Here is a 23,191-nt window from a genome sequence, read left to right as displayed (position 1 = left end):
AGGTAGTAATAGTAGATGCTAATTAGAAAAGAGGTAGGATTTGGGTACTGAAGAGCTAGGGGATAAGAGTTGATTTCTCTTCATAAGGCTTTTTTACTAGCTTAGTGGCAAATATTGTAGTGGTAACAAGCTTACAATTGGCCAATATGTGTTTATGATTCAGATTTGTTTCATGTAGAACAAAGATACATGTGGTTGCCATCTCTGACTAAATGGGCATTCACAACTTACATAACAGATTTTCAGCCTGAGTGCATTATTAAAACTGAAAGGAGATTTTTTTAGGTAATAAGGAGGAGATAACAACTTAAATAGCATATGCCTAGAAACTGAAAGCAAGAAGTAAAAAATGGCAAACCCAATACTGAAATCTCTCCCAAAAATTAGGTTTGAAGGTATTGAACTGTTAGCTAATCTACATTTTTTCTAGTGTTTTGCAGCATTCATCATACTTTTGCATAAGAATGGTATAGGGTTATACCCAATAATAAAATCTCGTAAAAAATATAGGGTTAAAGGTATTGAACTGCAAGGTATTAGAAAAACTGGTTTGTACACACATTTATCAAACACCCAGCACTGCTGGCTATACACAGATTGCATGCATCACTAGCAACTTAAAAAACAAACTGAAAGTGGTGTTCCTCATACACACTAATTCACAAGTTTCATGTATATGTACTCTAGAAGTGCAAGGAAGGCAGCACAGATCGTTCCTCATATACATTCAAAATAGAGGCACAAATTGCTCACCTTCTACTTGTTGTGCAGATCTCTTCCTACCTTGACCCCTCGTTGCCACCATTGGGGTCGGCGGCGGCGGTCGTCCTGGTGGTGGAAGCCCTGGTGCGGTGAAGTCGTAGAGGAAGAAGATCCACTGCGGCGGCGACCCAAACTCCCCCGGTGGAAGGCCCGGTGCGGTGAAGTCGACGGGGATGAAGTTCCACGGCGACGGTGACCCAAACTCCGTCGGTAAATAGTGCTAGGTTGGGCCGACAAAGAGGGGGATGGGGCGAGAAAGTGGCATTGGATGATGAGAGATAGGGGGGTGTTGGAGATGGCGGAGCTCGTGGGCGGAGGAGTAGCTCGGCGACTGCGGTTTTGTTCTGGCGAGGTTGGGGGCTAGGGATTGGAGAAATGGGGGGGAATAGAGGAATGGCCGAGGGGAGGGGGATGAGGAAGTGGGGTTGATTAATGGGTACAGTAGCGGTATTTGTGGCGCCTATATTTTTTCGGGGTGAGGCGGGGAAAATTTTGGCGCCCTAATCTAATCTAATGTCTTTCGGTAAGCCTTGAAATTTTCCGTAAGAAAGGTATTCTCCTTCCTATAAGTAAAACTTCGCACAATACTTTACCAAATCACCTAACTAGCGCAATGGTAAGCCTCACTATGATACCCCTTGAGCTCTCGGGTTCGAACCTAAGTGGAGCCAAATTTTTTCTGTTTTCTATTTTTTTTCTTTTAACATTTATCTTTCACAAATCCAAAAAAAATTTTAGTAATAGGCAAACATGGTCAGAAATTTGCATGGATGCACACAACATCATAGTTCGACTCTATTAACATCCCATAAATGTTTCAGAGGATTTTTACAAGGATGTACTAACCATGTTGTGCAATCACGATCATCTCGCACGAAGTGAGAAGGCTATATCTGAGGCACATGTATCCCCTTGTGAGGTTGTGCATGAGAACTTTCTCATAATCAGTTGAAACTTTTTTGTCAACATTGTACACCAAAGTGAGGTGTCCATGCAAGTTTCTAGAATTTATAAGGTAGAATAGTGTATTTTAACATTTATCTTTCACAAATCCAATAAGAATTTTTAGTAATAGGCAAATATGGTCAGAAATTTGCATGGATGCACACAACATCATAGTTCGGCTCTATTAACATCCCATAAATGTATCGGAGGATTTTAACAAGGATGTACTAACAATGTTGTGCAATCACGATCATCTCGCACGAAAATGAGGTTATTAAGTATTAAGTAAATGAGGTTATTAAGTATTAAGATGTATTAGGAGGTTTGAAAATAAATGAGGATATTAAGTAATAAGTAATAACATAGTAATTAAAAATCTGATAAACATGATGTTACAGAAATATAAAAACAAAATACAAAAAATGATGGAAGAAAACCCAAAACAATTGGCTCCCACTGGTTTCGAACCAAGGAGCTCCTGCCCAAAGACAAAGTACCTTACCATTGCACTAGCCATGTGTTTTCTGTTGATGTGGACTGTACTATTACTTAACCTTTCCGTGGAGCCGTGGTCTGGTAAATCCCCGACCCCATCCCCGACATTCATTCATTTCTCCACCAGCCCCATTCACCCCAACTGCGGGCGCGGGGCCACGGCGATCTGAGGTCGTCGCCGGCGGCGTGCTCAGGGCCGCCAGCTCCGATTGCCATGTCGAGGAGAAGGCTTCTTAGGTCCGCGTTCCGGATCCATTGCAGGCCTCAGGCGACGCAGCCGTGGTGACGACCCCTGCCCTGGTTCCTGTCCTCACCAACCTCCGGTTTCGCATGGCCGGTAACCAGGATTGCTTCCTAATTTCCTATCCATGGGATCGATTCGGACGAGGCGTTGCAGGAGAGCTGCTCGGCATAGGCGTTGCAGGAGAGCTGCTCGGCATAGGTGTCGTATTTTGAGGTTCTTTTGACTCTGAATTTTAGTTCTGAGATTTATTTTTGTTTTATTAACTCGCAATTTGAAATAATGCAGTGAAGAAAACACAGCAGCAAGTTTACTGTTTTGACATATTAGCAAAACATTGAACTTTCAGTGCTCAATTTAGTGCTATGGAGCCATGGAGGCAGCAATTTTACTGTTTTTAGTGCTATGGAGCAATGTACTTTCAGTGCTTCTTATTTTTATACTAACTGACCTGCAATTTAGTGCTATGGAGCCATGAAGGCAGCAATTTTAGTGCTATGGAGCCATGAAAATCAGGTGAAACATGAAAAACAATTTCCTTTTGTCGTGCTGGACCATGTATGTAGCAATATACAACTTAACAAATTTGTGTATGAATCTGAAATCCCATATTTTCATCTTTGCAGTGCTTGGCAAGTTGGTAAGATGGAACAGCAAGAAGGACAACTGATATGTCGACAAACCCTGGCCGAGTCCCTGGCTAATGTAGTCACTAAACAAATCTTGAAGGAGATGAAGGCCCTCAAAGTAGAGATCGCCAACCTCAAAGAACAGATGGGCAACCTGTGATGCAGTTGCTGTTCAAGACTTTTGCTGATGTACAGATGACCACCTTATATATGTTAGTAGCTGCAGTTATAAATGTTAGTTGGACTATGTAACCAGGTTAAAATAGGTGTGACAAACTTGTAGTAGTAATGCACTTGTGCTTGCTTATCTATGTATGAACAGATGACCATGCATGTAATGATGTATGAACAGATGGCTATCAATGGAATGGACTTGTACACAGAATGTGAATGTGTGTCGACAGAATCATAGGTTCTGTATTTTCTCAGAATGTGAATGGAAATGAGTTCCCAGTCATGTTATCTGATTGTGTCTGATTAACTTAGAATCTGAATGTGTGTGCTTCACTGTCTACATACTTGTTACCAGAATCATAGGTTCTGTATTTTCTCAGAATGTGAACCTATGTGCTTAAGTATCTATATACTTGTTACCAGAATAAAAAAAATGGTTACCAAGTTAATAGGCATCATAGTCAGCACAATAAAAACAATAAATGATTCAGGCAACTTAAAATGTATCAAAAAATAAATAAAACAGTACATAAGTCAAGGGACATGTCACTGCGTCACTGTTCTATACTAGGAATCATCATCTTCATCTTCATCTTCCTGGTAAGCATCTTCATTGTCACCATCACTACAGTACTGTAGTAATGTATCATCTTCCTCGTCCTCGTCACTGTCTTCTTGAATTATAGGTTGCTTCTTGCTTCTTATAAGGTCTTGTAAATTTCCTTTAATTATAGTGGCTTCTCCAACTACACTATTGACCCTAACCTCATTATCATCACTTGCTTGCACTACATGCTCACTATCGGAACAATAATCATCCTAATGCACATCATGACTGGCCTCATTTTTTTCAACCACATCATAAATATTCCTATGTTCAAATTTCTGCACAACTCGCCAATCTTTACCTAAAGCTGTGTCTTGCAGGTAAAATATCTTTTTCGATTGAGTAGATAAGATGAATGGATCGGTCTTGTACCATAGTGACTGCACATTGATGGATTTGAAATGACTGTCATCTCGAAGGCCTCTCGTCTTGCCGTCTTGGTTGAACCAATCGCATCGAAAAAGAACCACTGTTCGACGGACATGAAAATTAGAATTATATTCCAACTCAATAACCTCTTTAAGGACTCCATAAAATCTATGTCCCTCCCATTATGTGAACCTGGTGTCACTACACCACTATTTTGTGTTAGGAGGAACTTCTCACGATCGACAGTGCTATACCGCACTCCATTAACCTTGCAAGCAGCATATGTCTTAACTCGTAGATCTGGGCCACATGAAAGTGCCCATAGTCCTTCACTAACCGAATTTGGATTCTCCTTGAGTTTGTTCTCAATCTGTTGCAACAAAAACACTCAGTTCAACATTTGTATATGAATACTAATGCATTTATGTACTAAACGTACAAATAAAATTTGTAGTGACTTACGTGACACCTAAACCACTTTGTAAATCCTTGTTCAACCATTTTTTCAACATCATGTGCACCTTGCTGCACTAGATGCTCCCTGTACAAGCTGTACAGCAAAGGTAAAGTATAAGAATAATTATAAAGTTCGGAACCATACAAATAAAGAATCAAACAACGAAAGAATACTTACTCTAAATATTCCTCCACTTCATCGCAATTATTAAGAACATACCAAACTAACTTATTGAAGACAACATCATCAATGTACTGGGTCCTATTAGATCCAACAAGAGTAACACCATGCTTAAAAATAGAGATGTCATCAGGTAATGCCATCTCTCCACCACTACCATCATCCTGGTTAAATCTATTCTCAATATCAGCCATGTACCTAGAACAAAAGGTCAAGGTGTCACTTGCCATATATGCCTCAGCAATTGATCCTTCTGGCTTAGCCCTATTCCTTACAAAATTCTTCAAAGTGCCTAGCCGCCTTTCTATTGGGTACATCCATCCATACTGAACAGGTCCTCTAAGCAATGCCTCATCTGGAAGATGGACAGCCAAGTGCACCATGACATCAAAGAAGGCAGGTGGAAAGATTTTCTCAAGCTTGCATAGGATCAATGAAATTTCTTCTTTTAGCCGTTTCACAACATCTATCCTTAGGTTTCTACTGCATAGTTCCCTGAACAAGGTCCCGAGCTCTGCAACTGCTTCATATATATCCTTGCTCACCAGTCCTCTTAGGGCAGCTGGTATGATTCTTTGCAATAGTATATGACAAGAATGTGTTTTCAGCTTCCCCTGGATCTTTGAACCATCTTCACTTATGTACCTTGCTAGGTTAGCTGCATATCCATCAGGAAACTTGATACCCTTGACAAACTTGCAAAACTCTATTTTTTCATTCCTCCCCAAGACATAAGGAGCTGGTGGAGTAGTGACTGAGTTGCCATCCTGCTGTAAGTGCAATTTTGGTCTTATGCCCATATCATGCAAATCTAGCCTAGCATTGGTTGTGTCCTTGGTCTTCCCCTGTACATTCAGCAATGTGCCAAGAATGTTTTCACATATGTTTTTCTCTATGTGCATCACATCGAGATTATGTGGAAGCTTCAAATCTTTCCAATATGGCAATCTCCACAACCCAGCTTTCCGGCTATAAATCCTTGGCCCCTCATTGCGCTTCCTTTTATTTCCAATAATTTCGGTATGCTTCCCTGGCTTCACATCTTTCACCTTCTCTAGCTCTTCCATGACCTCTGCCAAAGTGAACTTTCCTGGCTGATCTTTCTTTTCATGCTTACCATCGAAAGCCAAGCTTCTCCGCCATTTATGTGTCATTGGAAGGTAACGACGATGTCCAATGTAACATAGCTTATTCCTTATAGCCCGAGACAATGGATCCTTGTCACAATGAATACATGCAAAATACCCTTTTGTTGTTCGCCCTGATAATGTGCTTAACGCTGGAAAATCATGTATACACCACAACACAGCAGCACGAAGATCAAACTTCCGTCCATTACATGCATCCAAGGTATTGACACCGTTCCATAGTTCAAGCAGTTCTTCAATAAGGGGCTCAAGAAACAAATCAAAATCCTTTCCTGGAGATTTAGGACCTGGGATGAGTAATGACATAAAGCAGTTTGCTGGATTCACGCATTCCCATGGTGGGAGATTCAGAGGAGTCAGAAGCACTGGCCACATACTGTATTGGGTACTCATGTTTCCAAATGGATTGAATCCATCGGTAGCTAAGGCCAGCCTCAGGTTCCTTGGGTCACGTGCAAAATCAGGAAATTTCCTGTCAAAGTCCTTCCATGCTTCCCCATCAGCTGGATGGCTCATCACATTATCCACTGGCTTCCTCATTTTCTTGTGCCATTGTGTTTCCTCAGAAGTTTGCTTCGATGCAAAAATTCTTTTCAACCTTGGCAAAAGAGGAAAATGCCTTAATACCTTGTGTGGAACGCGCTTGGTCCCTGTTTCATCTTGCCATCTAGACGTCTTGCATACTGGGCAAACATTGTCTTTTTCATATTCCTTCCGAAACAACACACAATTGTTCTTGCACACATGGATGTTAACAAATGCAAGCCCCAACTCTCCAAGATATTTCTTGGACTCATCATATGATTTTGGCAACTCACTCTGAGGGAATCCAGATGACAACAACTTCATCATTGTGGTAAATGCTGTATTGCCGATGCGATAACGAGACTTGATATACAACAACCTCACCAGAAAAGAAAATTTTGAATGGCTAGATCCCGGACTAAGCGACTTCTTTGCATCTTCAAGGACTCTTGCAAACCTTGGCTGTTCCCCATCGGCCTCTGCTGCAGCATACAAATCTCCTATCAACTCCGGTACTCCGTGATCCTCATCATAGTCATCATCATGCACTTCCCAATGTATCCCAAAGTCATGATCACTCACCTCAGCCTCCTGCTCCACATTCTCAACTACTACAGCATCTGCCGACTCCCCATGGTGAATCCACCTGGTGTACGTAGCTGACATTCCAAAAATATGTATATGATCACTTACTTCATGTTGAGGCCGCATACTTTGATTAAGACATTTGCGACATGGACAAAGTATGTGGCTATCTTCTGGGTATCTTTCACTAACAAATGTCATGAACTCTTCAACTCCTTTCGTATATGCAGGTGTAAATTGTGTCCCGTAAATCCAGCTCCGATCCATCTGTTTGTAATTAAAATTTAAAAAAACAAATTAAAGTGAATTCAACAAAAGCAAAAACACATCAAACTCATGCATATAAAAAACAAAGTAAAGTGAATTCAACAAAAACACATCAAGAAAATATGTAAAAAATTAAAAAACATTACAGTTCATTCAATAAAATTTAAAAACACATCGAATACATGCACATATTATATGAAAAAATTTAAAATAAATTGCAGTTCATTCAACAAAATTCAAAAACACATCAAACACATGTGTATATGTAAATAAATTAAAAAACACTCAAACCTTATTCTCTGTGATCCTCTGCTCGCGCGTGCCAGGTACACCTTTGCTCACCGGCGTTGGTGCTGTCCACGCGCGCCGCTGCTATGTGATGTTAATCTGCTCGTGCACCACGGACAGATCAACTCATCGGCGCCGATGCTCTGTCCCACGCGTGCTGCTGCTGCCCAGCCCTAACCTGCTAGTGCGCCACAACGAGCTCTGCTTGCGACCGCTGCTGTTCTGTCACAGGCACGCCGCCGCTGCCCCACGCCCCAATGCTCGTTAGCACGTCGTCGATCGGCCGCCGGGGACACCTTGCTGCCAGGTTTAGGGCCACAGACCTCCACGCGATCAGCCGCCACAGACGAGTATGCGACCAGCAGCCACGATACGTCGTCCACGCGATTATGTGTGCAGGGCCCATAAACTACATCGGTTAGCTAAACAAATAAATAAAGATACAAGGCCAGATCACAAACCAGCTCTTGGTCTAGTGGTAACACGTCTGTGTTTCCAGCGGGAGGTCGTGGGTTCGAAGCTCCTTAGGAGCATTTTTTTGCCAAATAAAAGACGGAAGGCGCATTGCGGTGTCAGGACAATGGGACCATGGCCCATGCCGCCACATCAGCAATGCGGGGACCAGTGGTGGGACCCAGTCGCCATGTCAATGGGGTTGGGACCCGCCGGTGGGACCAAGGGGCCACGTCAGAACATCGGGACCCGCTGGTGGGACCATGGCGCCAAGTCGACGACGTGGGACCCACCGGTGGGACCATGGCGCCAAGTCATGCCGATGGGACCATGGCGCCCCTCATGATTGTGGGACCCACATGTGGGACCCGAACGCCATGTCACCTGTGTGGGACCCGCTGGTGGGACCATAGCGCCACGACAAAAAAAAGTGGGACCCACAGATACCACAAAGGCGCCACGCCAGGACGGTGGGACCTGCTAGTGGGACCTACTGGTAGATCCAGTGCGCTAGAAAGGAAAAATGGCACCATGTTTTCGATAGGGAAGGTCCAAACAATCAATGACGATTCTGTTTTCCTATGCTACGACGATTATTTCGGTTTCGTCATAATTCTTTGTGTCAAATACCCGTCACTTATGACTCATGACGAACCTCTACTATTTTGTCATTGAATGCTCTCTTCCTGTGATGAAAAATATAAACGTCACTAGTGAATCGTCATTGATGAACACATTTCTACTAGTGATTTATACTCCTCCACCTCGTCCATGGGAGGCCTCTTGCCCATTTGATCAGTTAAGAATCACCTTGTGGTGCAAGAGAGAAGCAAGAGCCTAGAGAGGATTGAAAATTGAGAGATTTCTTGAGTGAATCCTTCTCTAGTTGAGTTCCAAGAGTCAAGTGTGCATCCACTACTCTCTAGTGCCATGTTTGGGTCAAGTGAGAGTTCATTGCTTGTTACTCTTGGTGATCGCCATCACCTAGATGGTTCGGTGGTGATTGGAGGCACGAAGACCGCCCGGAGTTCTTGTGGGTGGTTCGTGTCAAGCTTGTGAGCGGTTGTGGGTGATTCACTATGACGAAGTGTCGAAGAATCAGCCCGTAGAGAGCACTTGGTCCTTGCGCGGACCAAGGGAGAGCAAGACCCTTGCGCGGGTGCTCCAATGAGGACTAGTGGAGAGTGGCGACTCTCCGATACCTCGGCAAAACATCGCCGAGCCCTTTCTTTGTGCAATTACTTTGGGCTTTTACATTTTTAGAATTGCCATGCTAGAATAGGATTGGAACTAGGTTGCAAAACTCTTTATCCGGTAGCTCTCTAGATCACACTAGGCACAAGAGGTTGAATTAGAGCTTATAGGTTGCTTAAATTTTTAGAGAAGCCCAATTCACCCCCTCTTGGGCATCTTGATCCTTTCAATTGGTATCGGAGCCTAGTACTCATTATTTAGGCTTCACCGCCTAGAGAAAAGATGTCTAACGGGATGGACCGCCACCCATGTTCGATGGCGATGACTTCCCGTATTGGAAAATATGGATGGAGTCATACCTCGAGGAATGTGACATTATATGCCAAAAAGCCGCGACCGAAGGGTTTACCCCTCCGGCAAAAGACACCGCTCTTACTCGACAAGAGCAAGAAAATGAGAAGTGGAATGCTAAGGCCAAAAACCACATCTTTAGAGGCCTTTGCAAATGACACCACCCTCCCTCCTTGGGTGCCCGCCTAGGTATTTCAACCAATCACGTTCAACCTCGCGGATTATGCTCCACCGACCTAAAGGATCAAGGAGAACCGTTTAATCAATGTCGGTTTGATCCGACGACCCAGATTCACTTGAGGGGACTATATAAGCAGGCCCCCTGGCCTCTGGAGGAGGCAATCCCCATTATTCATTAGCATATTTTTGAGAGAGGATTCAGAGAGAGAGGTTCCTTAGGGTTCCCACCTCATAGGGCTTAGCATCCAATGTGGGAGTAGAACTAGTTCTACTAGATTGAGAGAGATAGAGTGGAGGTGTAGATCGGAGGAAGCCCAGTCTGTCGGTGTCTACTCCGAGGTTGTACCTGCGGGATCAAGTCTCCTAACCCGAGGCTTGCTCCTAGGATTCTTCAGTATTTCGACTTCTAAATTCTAGTAAGTTCTTTGTTTTATTGTTCTTTGGTTTATGAGTTTACTTTGATCTCTTCGCGTAGGGTTTAGAGTAATCATCTCTAGTGTAAACGTGGTGTTTTGGCTAGGATACTCATAGATATCCCCTGTCTAGCCAGACCGTGGTAGTAGCGAGGAACATGACATTACCTTTGTAGCCTATAATCCCGTTAGCAGGATCGATAGGGTTTATAGGTGCGGGTCGAACATCCTTTGTGGTGTCTAGATTCCGTGAGCCTCCCCAACAGAACAGTAGATCATCCTTACCAAGGTTAGAACGAGAGTGCGGTTGTAGTCTTCTCTATACATCGCTCACATCGAATCACATTGTTTGTAGCCTAAAGGGTAGTAGCAATAGATTTGGTTAGTCAGATGCACGCTTTCTCCCAGTGGTAAAAATATAAATACGATACTCTGGATAACCTCCCGGGTGAAGTGCTCACCGATATCCGTGCGCTTGTGGATCATTTCCTGATGGCGTTAACAAATATCAACAAGCATTTCTGGTGTCATTGCCAGGGAGAAAGATGGTTTGCTGAGATAACTTTGAGTCTTCCTATTATCTTGTATTATACTTTTATTCTTTTATCTTGTTATTTTTTCCATCTTTATGGATAACTCAAATTTCACACCTATTATTGAATTCTTTGCACCTTCGGAGACCTGCCATAGACCATGGGAGTCAACAAGTCCTTTCTTTGCCCCTAATTATGATCTGTGTCCGGAGTTGATTAAAATAGGTCAAAACCAACCCTTTTCTATAGCCGAGGTCCTATCTTTTAATCAAGAAGATAATGAACTTTTAGCTACACCTAGGGAATCTTTTAATCTTTCTATAAATTCTGGTTTAGACCTAGCCCTACAAGACTATGTTTTTCCTCGATATTTTCACATTGGTCTTAATCATATAACCTTTGGTAGAGTTTTTCTTTCTTTATGTGTTAGCAAAGCAAGGTATGTCTTCATTCGTGGACATCCTTCTTGCACTAGTCTTCATAAAAAATCCTAGAGATAGAGAAGGAATCATCTCCCAGACGAGGAAAGGAAGTTTCAATAGCCGATTTCCAAACATTTCAATCTCATGATTCGGCTATCCAACCCAAACTAGTAGTGCTCCAAAATCATCTAAGGGAAGAAGAAATTCTACCTTTGGAAATTCATTTTGGGATGAGCTTAAACTTCCTGCTTCATAAGAGATCTTTGAGTGTATATAGTCTGAACCTTCCTAAGAAGGGATCTCTTAGAAAGCATCTCAAATCCAATCCCTTTGATGGACATCTAGAAAGACTCAAGGATGGCATCTTAAGTGATGCAATAGAAGGAGAGCGAAGCCATTTAGAAGACAATCTCATCTTCTCCCCTTCTATGCCCACTTTTGATGACTCATTCGAACCTATCTTTAAACCCATCCTTGAGCCTAATAATTTCTCCTATGCTTTTTCTCTTGAACCTCCCGATGATCCTATGAATCTCTCTAGACATCCCATGCATAAGAGTCACCAAGACCACAAGGAGGATCGAGAAGAGCAACATCAATGGCTAGAGGGCATTAAAAATCCATGTGCTATCACCATTGAATGGATGGACAAGGAAGAAGCCTTAATGGATTCTGATTTTGGCTCAATTTCAAATGGTGAGTTCTTGACTCCCTTTGAAGATGAGATTCATCCAACTACAGAAGAGGACATAGGCGAGACCAATCTAGGAGAAACTCCGAACATTCAGATAGGAGACAAAGATAACATTAATGAGCATTGAATTTATTTCATAGCCACTTCGTTTACTCCATGCTCATATGCAACATCTTCCCAATCTTGGTCTCTCCAACATCACCACATTTGAGATCTCCAACCCTCTCTTCCTTTCTATTTACAAAAACTTTAAAAGGGCGGTTCTCGATGTATATGTCTATAATAAATATTACAGATCTCGTTGAGTTGATCTTGATGTAGGTCAGCGTTGGAGGGAAAACCACTTTGCCGACAATGGTTTCCAAGGACAACTTAGTGTCGCAAAACAAGCACTTATCAGATCATAACATGAACTTCTAATTATTTGCAACATTGCCTTGTGTATTGAGCATATACAGATAATTGTAGAAATATTCCTTCGGGTATTCGTGTCACTAACCTTTCTAGGATTGGAGCAAGAAGATCCGAGGAATGACAAGTGTTGACGGTCCTTAAGTACCAAATATAATCATCAAATAAATAAAGAAAAGGATCCAAATGCAACCAACACCCAGACTTAGGGTTTTGTCTGACAGAATTCCACGAGTTTTGGTGTTTGTCTATTTCTGCAGGGGGTTATCAGGAAATATGGAGGAAAGGCCCACACGTCGGGTTTACATAGAGATATTAACGTGCCGCGCAATTTTCTATCATCTAGAAGACTCTAGAAGCCACGGGAACAAAGCGGAAGCCGAGAGGGCTCAGGGACAGGGCGCCCGCCCAAGTCCTTGTCACACCCAATTTCAAGGAAGAAATTGAATGCATAAACTTATGTGCGCCCAGAGATCAATCACACACATAAGTCACAAATCAAATACCATCATCGCAGTGTTACAACAAACGTAGTTATTACATCACAAAGTCTGGCATAACAGCGGAAATATAAATATGATATTCTAAGATAACTATCTCAGGCCCTCACACAGGGAAGGTCGACTGGTGAAGCACAAGCCTAATAGTCCTCAGGGTAGTCCTCATAGCCACCACCATCTGTTACCCATCCGGGATTTTTATCCAAAGAAAAGAAATATACAAGCGTGAGTACATCTCGTACTCCACAAGCATAGCATGAGGATTTATGAGGCTAAAACAGGCTAAACTAGGTTCACTGCATCAGCTTTTAGTAGGTCAGTGTTTTATCATTAATTATTATAGTTTATGCTTAAGCTCCCAAATATCCCATATGATCAGTTATTAGAACCATAGTAAGTCAATAAGTCACATTAAAGCATAATTATACATCATCATGTACCATATAGCTATCAGTAACCAGTTATTCTGTGAGTTTTCCGGGCCGCTCGTGACCGTGAGCACGGCTGTTATAACGGTTTTACACTCTGCAGAGGTTGTGCACTTTCACCGTGAGTCGTGTTGCCCATATGCCCGGGGTCCGTCGACCCCCAAACACTACCAAGGTGAGCGGGCAGGGTACACTATGAAGCCTTCCATAGGCCTATTCTAACCAGTTAGGGCCGCGAGGTTTCCTCGGCAGGCAGATGTAGAAAACCCCCCTTTTCTATGGCACATTTCCATCGCGGCTATACTCATAGAAACAGGGGCAGCCCTACACCCAAAGTGGCAAGCCCCTCTTGCGCCCTTTCGGGTAACCTCTAACGAGTTAGAAAAGGTCCTATTACTGAGCTAAAGTCAGAGCCATGTGACTCTCCCGGTTGCACTGTAAGTCCCAGCTTTTGCCGACAGATAAGTCCTTACGGAGGGTCTAGGACAACATGACCAACAGTCATTTATACCATAGCCCTATGTTCCATTTATCATAATCATGTTTAATCAATTAACCATGGTTCCATCACTGATTTCACATCATATATAATTGGAGTTAGAGCACTAGCACTTCCACCCATATGCAATAAAAACCCTCGGAAACAAGGTAATTGTCATCAACAGCTAGGATGTCCTTATAGTTTGCAATATTGTACACATGCAGGGTGAAATGCTTAAAAATGAGTAGGACAACAAGGTAGGCCCATGCTATACTTGCCTTGGTTCACGTACTCCTGCTGGTCTTGCTGGTCCTGCTGATCCCCAAAGAGCTCCGGACTCCCGAAATACTCCTCACCGTCTGGGCTCGATCAATACATCACAATCATCACGCATACCAAGACGAACATGCAAGAGAACAATTCCTAAAGTTAGAACAGTACACCAGCAGTAAATAAATTAAATAAAAGTTTTCCAAAATCATCTACGTGCTGCTACGATCACGTCAACGCGAAATTCACGAAAAACGGACTTACGACGCGAAAGTTACGCTTTTAACGGGATTTCAACAACAATCTATGGACTTGTAATTAACTAGGAAATCTAACAGTGGTAAACCTAAACAACAGTGGTACCAACGCGAAGCTTACGAAATTACGAAACTAACACAACTTGAACGGGTCGATTCGGAGTTCAAACGACGATTTTATAGCTAAAACAATGCGGTGGCAATTCTGTAAATAAGACATAGTTTAAACGAATTTAAATAAATAAGTTAAATCCTGGAAAATCTCTCTAGCCGAGGACTGCGGTGCAAATACAATAATTTTGGGGGACTCTTAATCAAAATCGCCCCCGAAGGGGTATGGGGCTCTCTGGGCCGTTGATCTCTTGATGAACGCGCTGGATTAAAAGAAAAAAAAATAAAAAAAGGAGAGAGGAAGGGGACGGCGCACAGGCCGACTCCGGCCAGAACACGTGAAGAATACGATGGCCACCATGGCCGGCGCCTGAAGCTCGCCGGAGTTGAGCAGAGGAGGGGCTACGGTGCACGGTTTTCGATTCCGATTGAACTGGGAGAAAGAGGAGAGCGATGTGAGTCCATTCCACCCCAAAAATGCGGTCGAGGAGGCGGTTTCCGAGAAGGTTCACGGCGGCGCCATGCCGGAGTCCCTGGAGCTCGCGGCCATGACGAAGGAACGCATCGTTTCGCAAAGAAAATGGACGAGAACGAAGCGGGGGAAACGAGGATCTCACCTACGCGAAGAAACGGGCGAGAAAGGCACGGCTCGACGGAAATCGCGTGGAGGTCGCCGGCGGCGATTCTTCTGCGACTTCTCAGAACTCTCGCGAGATGAGACAGAGCGAGGAGGAGAAAATGAGAGGGGGAGCGGCTTGGGCGCGGACGCTCTCCACTACGTAGCCGAGACGCGAGGAGAGGAGAACGTGGGCGCGGGGGGCGGCTTTGGCGGTTGCTGCTGAGAGAGAGGAATTCGGGAGCAACGGTTTTGGGGGAGGGGATGAACCTGACGGGTGGGCCCCACCCGTCAGCCGCCAGAGAGAGAGGGGGAGCCGGCTGGGCCGCGGGGTTTTGGGCCAAAATGGCCGAAAAGAGGAAGGGGAAGAGAAATCCCTTTTTATTTTTCAAACAAATTTTCCATTCATTTTCCAAATGGATTTTTAATCAATTTGACATTTGTTTTCAAAACACTCATCACATAAAAGAATGCTCCAGCATGAATGCAACATAAAGTTTTCTCTAAGCTTATATTAAATTTTAATTTCTCCAAATTTATTTATTTTCCTATACTGAAAATGCTCACTAAATAAACTCATTTAAATTCATTTCATCTATTTAAAAGAAACAAAATTTTTGGGTGTTACAATTCTACCCCCCTTAAAAAATAATCTCGTCCTCAAGATTGAGTGATGCTTACTCAAACAGATGTGGGTACGACTTTCTCAAGTCCTCTTCTCTTTCCCAGGTGGCTTCATCTTCGGTATAACGATTCCATTGCACCTTACACATCTTTATAGTTCTGCTTCTTGTAACTCTGTCTGCAGTTTCCAAAATCTTTATCGGGTACTCTTCATATGTGAGATCTTCTTTAACGGTCAACTCTTATATAGGAATCTGCTCTTCGGGTACCCGCAAACACTTCTTCAACTGAGAAACATGGAATACATCATGTACACCTGACAAACTCTCAGGAAATTCTAACTGATAGGCTACTTCTCCACATCTTGCAAGAATCCTGAAAGGTCCGACGTATCTCGGTGCTAACTTACCCTTCACATTGAATCTCTTCACACTCCTCATTGGAGATACCTTCAGATATACAAAATCACCCTCTTTGAAGCTCAAGTCCCTTCTTCGGGTGTCGGCATAATTTTTCTGCCTTGATTGTGCCACTCTTAGATTGTCCCTAATCATCCTCACTTGTTCTTCAGCACTTCTTAGGACGTCTGGCCCAAACACCTGTGTTTCACCAGTTTGATTCCAAAATAAAGGTGTCCTACACTTGCGACCATACAAAGCTTCAAATGGTGCCATCTTGAGACTCTTCTGGTAGCTGTTGTTATAGGAAAACTCAGCATACGGCAGACTTTTGTCCCAACTAGTGCCATACTGCAGAGCACAAGCTCTCAGCATGTCCTCCAAGATTTGATTAATTCTCTCTATCTGTCCATCAGTCTGGGGATGATAAGCAGAACTGAAGTTCAGCTTAGTTCCCAAGGATCTATGTACTTTGTGCCAAAAGTGCGATGTAAACTGAGTTCCTCGGTCGGACACGATCTTCTTTGGAACTCCGTGTAAGCACACAATCCTTTCCATGTATAGCTCGGCTAACCTTGCCCCTTTGTAGTTGGTTTTGACTGGTAAGAAATGTGCAACCTTAGTGAGTCGGTCTACTATTACCCAAATCGAGTCATACCCACGTTGAGTACGTGGCAACCCGGTAATAAAGTCCATACCGACTTCTTCCCATTTCCATTCGGGTATCTGCATTGGTTGCAACAACCCTGCAGGTCGTTGGTGCTCAGCTTTCACCCTCTGACAGGTGTCACACAAAGCAACATACTCTGCTACATCCCTTTTCAATCCATACCACCAATATCTCTCCTTTAGGTCCAAATACATCTTGGTACTCCCAGGGTGTATTGAATAAGCAGAGTCATGCGCCTCATGCAGAATTGTGTCTCGGATAGCCTTCACTTCAGGCACACATATCCTTTTCCCAAACCATAGGGTACCATTCTCATCTATCCTGAAGCCTGGTGCCTTTCCAAGCACTACATTATCTGCTATCTCTTTTAATTTCTCATCCTCCAACTGACTCTTACGTATCTCTTGTTCCAATGTTGGCTCTATCTCTAGACCCATGGTATGATTCACAAAGCCTATGTTGAGGTGTTCTATTTCGGCTCGCAACTCAGCTGAAATAAATGTCAGCTGAAGTCTGTTGACATAGCTTTTCCTACTGAGTGCATCTGCAACTACATTTGCTTTCCCAGGGTGATAATGCACTTCCAGGTCATAATCCTTGATCAACTCTAACCAACGACGTTGCCTCAGATTCAGGTCTGACTGGGTGAAGATATACTTTAGGCTCTTATGGTCTGTGTAAATATCACACTTATGACCAATCAAGTAATGCCTCCAGATTTTTAAGGCATGGACCACTGCGGCTTGCTCCAGATCATGAGTAGGGTAATTCAACTCATGTTTCCTCAACTGCCTAGATGCATAGGCCACAACTCTTCCTTCTTGCATGAGCACACAACCTAAACCTAAGCGAGAAGCATCACAATAGATGGAGAAGCTCTTGCTTAAGTCAGGTAAGGTCAACACTGGAGCTGTGGTTAACCTCTTCTTTAACTCCTCAAAGTTAGCCTGGCATTTGTCTGACCAAATAAACTTAGCACTCTTCTCTAATAAGGCCGTCATGGGCTTAGCAAGTTTAGAGAATCCTTCAATGAATCTCCTATAATATCCGGCCAATCCCAGAAAACTACGAATTTCACTCACATTGGTCGGGGGTTTCCAATTCAACACATCTTGCACCTTGCTGGGGTCCACGGCTATCCCTCCATTAGAGACCACGTGTCCCAGAAAGGAGACCTCCTTTAGCCAAAACTCACACTTGCTTCTTTTGGCATATAGCTTATGTTCTCTAAGCTTTTGCAAGACTAGCCTCAGATGCTCTGCATGTTCCTCTTTAGTTTTGGAAAAGATGAGTATATCATCAATGAACACCACTACAAACTTATCCAAGAACTCCATGAACACCTTGTTCATGAGGTACATGAAGTATGCGGGCGCATTGGTCAGTCCGAAAGACATAACTGTGTACTCATACAGGCCATACCTAGTAGTAAAGGCTGTCTTAGGTACATCCGAGGCACGGATTTTCAGTTGGTGATAACCGGATCGAAGGTCTATTTTTGAGAACACACAAGCACCTTTTAACTGATCAAACAGGTCATCAATTCTAGGCAAAGGGTACTTGTCTTTGATGGTCACTTCATTTAATGACCGGTAATCCACACACATTCTCCTGGTGCCATCTTTCTTATCAACAAAGATAACGGGTGCTCCCCAAGGTGATGAACTAGGACGAATAAAACCCTTCTCTAGCAACTCCTTAATTTGCTTCTTAAGTTCCTCTAGTTCATTCACTCCCATTCTATAAGGTCTTTTAGCTATAGGTGCAGTTCCAGGTAAAAGTTCAATAAGGAATTCGATGTCTCGGTCTGGTGGCATACCTGGCAATTCATCAGGGAACACATCAGGGAAGTCATCCACCACTTGGTTCTCCTCATTGACCTCATCAGTCAACTGGTTCACGGTAGCAGTTGGAGGTGCTTGCACTGCCACTTCTACACAAATTCTATCCCCTTTAGGTGATGTTACTACCACAGACTTCTCCTGGCACTGAATCACTGCCCGATGTTGCTTCATCCAATCCATCCCCAGGATAAGGTCAATACCAGAAGTTCTTAGCACAATGGGGTTTACTTTGAACTCTACCCCCCTTAGAGAAACACTAGTGGAGGGACTCCAATAGTTCGCTGGCATAGTACCCCCCGGTGAATTCACTAGCATTGAGTTTTTCATGGCACATAAAGCTATGCTATGTACTCTAACAAAAGCTTGCGAGATGAAAGAATGTGAAGCTCTGGAATCAAAAAGTACAGTAGCAGGGATGGAGTTGATACTGAACGTACCCAGCATGACCTCGGGTGCCTCCTGAGCTGATTCAGTAGACACATGGTTCACACTTCCAGTGTGGGGTGGTCGAGCATTGGGCCTCTGATTGTTGTTCTGATTCTGTGGAGCTGAGGGGTTCTGCTTCTTCGGGCACTGATAGGCATAGTGACCCACTTCACCACAACGGTAGCAAGCATTGGGGTTGTTTGCCACTGCTGTCTTCACTGGAGCATTGCTGGGCACACCTGGACGTGGTGCCTGGGGGTTAGCTTGCTACTGAGGGCGTTGATTACCAAACTGCTGCTGGTACTGGGGACGCTGCTGGTTCTGGTTTTGGTTGCGCGGAGGGTACTGGCCCTGATTCCACTGACTAGGGGGCCTCTGGTTCCTGGGAGGAAAGCCCTGCTGAGGAAACACGCGCGGACGAGTGTTGCTGCTAGATGCTTGCCCCTGAATCTTCCTCTTCTTAGCATCCATCTCTTTGCGCTTATTGTCAATCACAATAGCGCGGTTCACAAGTTCCTGGAAGCTGGGGTAAACATTGGACATCAACTGCAGTTGCAGGCCATCATACAGTCCTTTCAGGAAACGACGTTGCTTGTCAGAATCCTTGGCTACTTCACCCGGAGCGTAACATGACAATTGAGCGAACTTGTCACGGTACTCAGCGACAGTCATGGAGCCTTGCTTGAGAGCACGGAACTCCTCTTGTTTGAGCTCGATGAGCCCCTCTGGAATGTGGTAAGACCGGAAACTCTCGGTGAATTTCCTCCAAGTGACAGGCGGTGCGTTGTCTAGGCGTCCATATTGGTAGGACTCACACCACTCCTGTGCAGCCCCTTGCAGTTGTCCAGAGGCATACAACACCTTTTCCATGTCATTGCATTGAGCAATGTTCAGCTGCTTCTCCACAGCTCTTAACCAATCATCAGCTTCTAAAGGGTCACTAGCATGTGTAAAAATAGGGGGACGTCCCTTCATGAACTCTCCCCTCTTATCTCGAACCTGGATCGGTGGTGGTACGACGGCGGGCTGGTGCTCCAGGCGATCCATCATAGTTTGCATCAATTGAGTTTGCATCAACATGAGCTGCTCCATTGTCACAGGCTGTGGTAGTGGCGGTGGGTCCACCGGTGCGCCACGGCCACGTCCACGGCCACGGCCTCGACCTCGACCACGGCCTCTTCCTCCTTCATCAGCCATCTGTTTCCAACAAAGGAATAAGCTTTTAGAGGTCTTTCCATAATTATAAACTGATTATGATATCAAATAGGCTTTGCTGAAATTTTTCTGGACAAGATGCAAAATCAGCAGTGCAGTATTTAACTCATAACTCGAGTTTCTGAGATCCAACAGAGGCGTGCCATACATGTTTGGAAAGCTTATAAAATTTTTTACAAGTTTTGTTCAGACCACTTTTACAGATTCTGAAATTATCTTGATCAAAAACAGGGGTAAAGCGAATCTGTTCTGTGCTCTAGTCTGCGCAATAGTCCCAGATTGTAACAAGGATATCTCCCAGATACGAGCAGGTTTTAACGTGGTTCCAGTTGCAAATGAGAGATACAGCAGTCTAGTTTCCTCCACAAAATTTTCAAAGTTTTTGGACGTACCACTTCAGAGATAAAAGTTAAACATCACAGGCTGCTCCAGAAAAACAGCACAGCAACAGCAGAATATACCAACCCAACTAAGCATTCGATAATTAAACTTAAGGTAACAGAAGTTTGTAGATAAATCCACAACCTTCCAGCAGTCATTACAAAGATTCGAATCATGCAAATACACAAACAAATTCAACGGACACATCAATTGTTCACAAGCACTTCAAACTCAACTGACACAACGGGACTACGAAATAAAACAACTATGGCATCCTAGGCCTATGGTGCGTCGCCGGAGATGCTAGGAGGTGCGGTCTTCTTCTTGTAGAGCGGTGGCAACTCAAGCTGCTCTCTAAGGCTGTCCACCATCTCCTGGAAGCGATCTATGGAATCCTGCTGATCACGTAGCTCCTCCTGTAGGTCATCATTGGCCATCTGCAGGACATGCATATGCCTAACAGTTGCATCCAATGGCGTGTCAACCTCCTGCGGGTTCTCAATAGACCAAGTACCAATAGTAGAATCATGGCGAGGGAGGAACTTGTACTGGTCTACTCTCATGGCCTCATAGTGAAGGCCATGGTAGTGAGTGTAAGCCATCTGGGCGGCGTCCTCCATGCTGTCCTGTGCCTCAGCTCGCCTACCAACGTGACCATGGATGCTCTCTACCATATAGCTGTCATGTGCCTCATTCCCCACTGTGATGGTAAGATCTGACCTCCAGTATGTGGCCTCATAGGGGTGTGTGTACTCTGCACAGCAGTACCTAATGCCAATCTCCTTATCAGCATAGTAAGTATCCAGCATCTCCCTAAGCAAGTTGTGGAAGTAGGCTGTCATTGAAGGATACTTGTAGTGGATGGTGGTAGTCCATCCTGGGTTTTCTTCCTCAGGACCAGCTGGAGGCACCACCTCTGGTACAGCAGGGGCAGCAGGTGCAACTGGTGGAGCTGGTGGTGCAGGTGCAGCAGGTGCCACTGGAACAGCTGGTGGCGCAGGTGCAGTGGGTGGAGCAGGTGCAGTGGGTGGAGGTGGAACAGGTGCAGCTGCTACAGGGGAGTCCATCCAGTTCTCATCATCATCATCCACCTCTGTCACCATCGCTGGGTCCTCTTCATCCATGGGGACAGTCTCGTTGTCGGAGATGTCCACCACTGGCTGGGACGACTGGGGCGTGAACTGAGAGATGTAGCTCCTGGTGCTGGCACGGCGAGACCTCGTGACAGGCGGCATCTATAAATTTTATTTTAAGATTAGATCAACATTTTGGCAATAGAATAAGTGATATAAGCATAATAAATTTTATAAAATAACAAAAAGTAAGGTAGAGAGCATTAAATAAATAAAACAAAAACTCTATATCGACCATTGCTACCTAGGCTTGCGTCCTACAGTCAACACGGCTCTGATACCAATTTGTCACACCCAATTTCAAGGAAGAAATTGAATGCATAAACTTATGTGCGCCCAGAGATCAATCACACACATAAGTCACAAATCAAATACCATCATCGCAGTGTTACAACAACGTAGTTATTACATCACAAAGTCTGGCATAACAGCGGAAATATAAATATGATATTCTAAGATAACTATCTCAGGCCCTCACACAGGGAAGGTCGACTGGTGAAGCACAAGCCTAATAGTCCTCAGGGTATTCCTCATAGCCACCACCATCTGTTACCCATCCGGGATTTTTATCCAAAGAAAAGAAATATACAAGCGTGAGTACATCTCGTACTCCACAAGCATAGCATGAGGATTTATGAGGCTCAAACAGGCTAAACTAGGTTCACTGCATCAGCTTTTAGTAGGTCAGTGTTTTATCATTAATTATTATAGTTTATGCTTAAGCTCCCAAATATCCCATATGATCAGTTATTAGAACCATAGTAAGTCAATAAGTCACATTAAAGCATAATTATACATCATCATGTACCATATAGCCATCAGTAACCAGTTATTCTGTGAGTTTTCCGGGCCGCTCGTGACCGTGAGCACGGCTGTTATAACGGTTTTACACTCTGCAGAGGTTGTGCACTTTCACCGTGAGTCGTGTTGCCCATATGCCCGGGGTCCGTCGACCCCCAAACACTACCAAGGTGAGCGGGCAGGGTACACTATGAAGCCTTCCATAGGCCTATTCTAACCAGTTAGGGCCGCGAGGTTTCCTCGGCAGGCAGATGTAGAAAACCCCCCTTTTCTATGGCACATTTCCATCGCGGCTATACTCATAGAAACAGGGGCAGCCCTACACCCAAAGTGGCAAGCCCCTCTTGCGCCCTTTCGGGTAACCTCTAACGAGTTAGAAAAGGTCCTATTACTGAGCTAAAGTCAGAGCCATGTGACTCTCCCGGTTGCACTGTAAGTCCCAGCTTTTGCCGACAGATAAGTCCTTACGGAGGGTCTAGGACAACATGACCAACAGTCATTTATACCATAGCGCTATGTTCCATTTATCATAATCATGTTTAATCAATTAACCATGGTTCCATCACTGATTTCAGATCATATATAATTGGAGTTAGAGCACTAGCACTTGTACCCATATGCAATAAAAACCCTCGGAAACAAGGTAATTGTCATCAACAGCTAGGATGTCCTTATAGTTTGCAATATTGTACACATGCAGGGTGAAATGCTTA

At 44.0% G+C, this 23,191-nt stretch overlaps 2 protein-coding genes and 1 long non-coding RNA gene across 3 annotated transcripts; 1 reads left to right on the top strand and 2 right to left on the bottom strand.

The window, feature by feature from the left end:
- LOC110429624 lies at nt 2,265-3,457 on the top strand. The gene is made up of 2 exons (XR_002446712.1): nt 2,265-2,959; nt 3,070-3,457. It is a non-coding gene; the product is annotated as an uncharacterized LOC110429624 (long non-coding RNA).
- On the bottom strand, nt 19,216-20,040 carry LOC110437497. Its single transcript, XM_021465961.1, has one exon. The coding sequence runs from the start codon at nt 20,038-20,040 to the stop codon at nt 19,216-19,218; it is 825 nt and encodes a 274-aa protein (XP_021321636.1).
- Nucleotides 20,826-21,779, bottom strand: LOC110437496 (formin-like protein 10). The gene has a single exon (XM_021465960.1). It carries the CDS (start codon nt 21,777-21,779, stop codon nt 20,826-20,828), a length of 954 nt encoding a protein of 317 aa, XP_021321635.1.

The sequence above is a fragment of the Sorghum bicolor genome, chromosome 8, assembly GCF_000003195.3.
Source record: "Sorghum bicolor cultivar BTx623 chromosome 8, Sorghum_bicolor_NCBIv3, whole genome shotgun sequence".
In the NCBI taxonomy this organism is placed as follows: domain Eukaryota; kingdom Viridiplantae; phylum Streptophyta; class Magnoliopsida; order Poales; family Poaceae; genus Sorghum; species Sorghum bicolor.
Note: the sequence above shows the minus strand (reverse complement) of the source record. Positions and strands in the feature narration are given on the sequence as shown.

Excerpts from the sequence above, each read along its gene's own strand:
- LOC110437497 (XM_021465961.1), bottom strand. The coding sequence starts at position 20,040 with ATGGAGCAGCTCATGTTGATGCAAACTCAATTGATGCAAACTATGATG.
- LOC110437496 (XM_021465960.1), bottom strand. The coding sequence starts at position 21,779 with ATGCCGCCTGTCACGAGGTCTCGCCGTGCCAGCACCAGGAGCTACATC.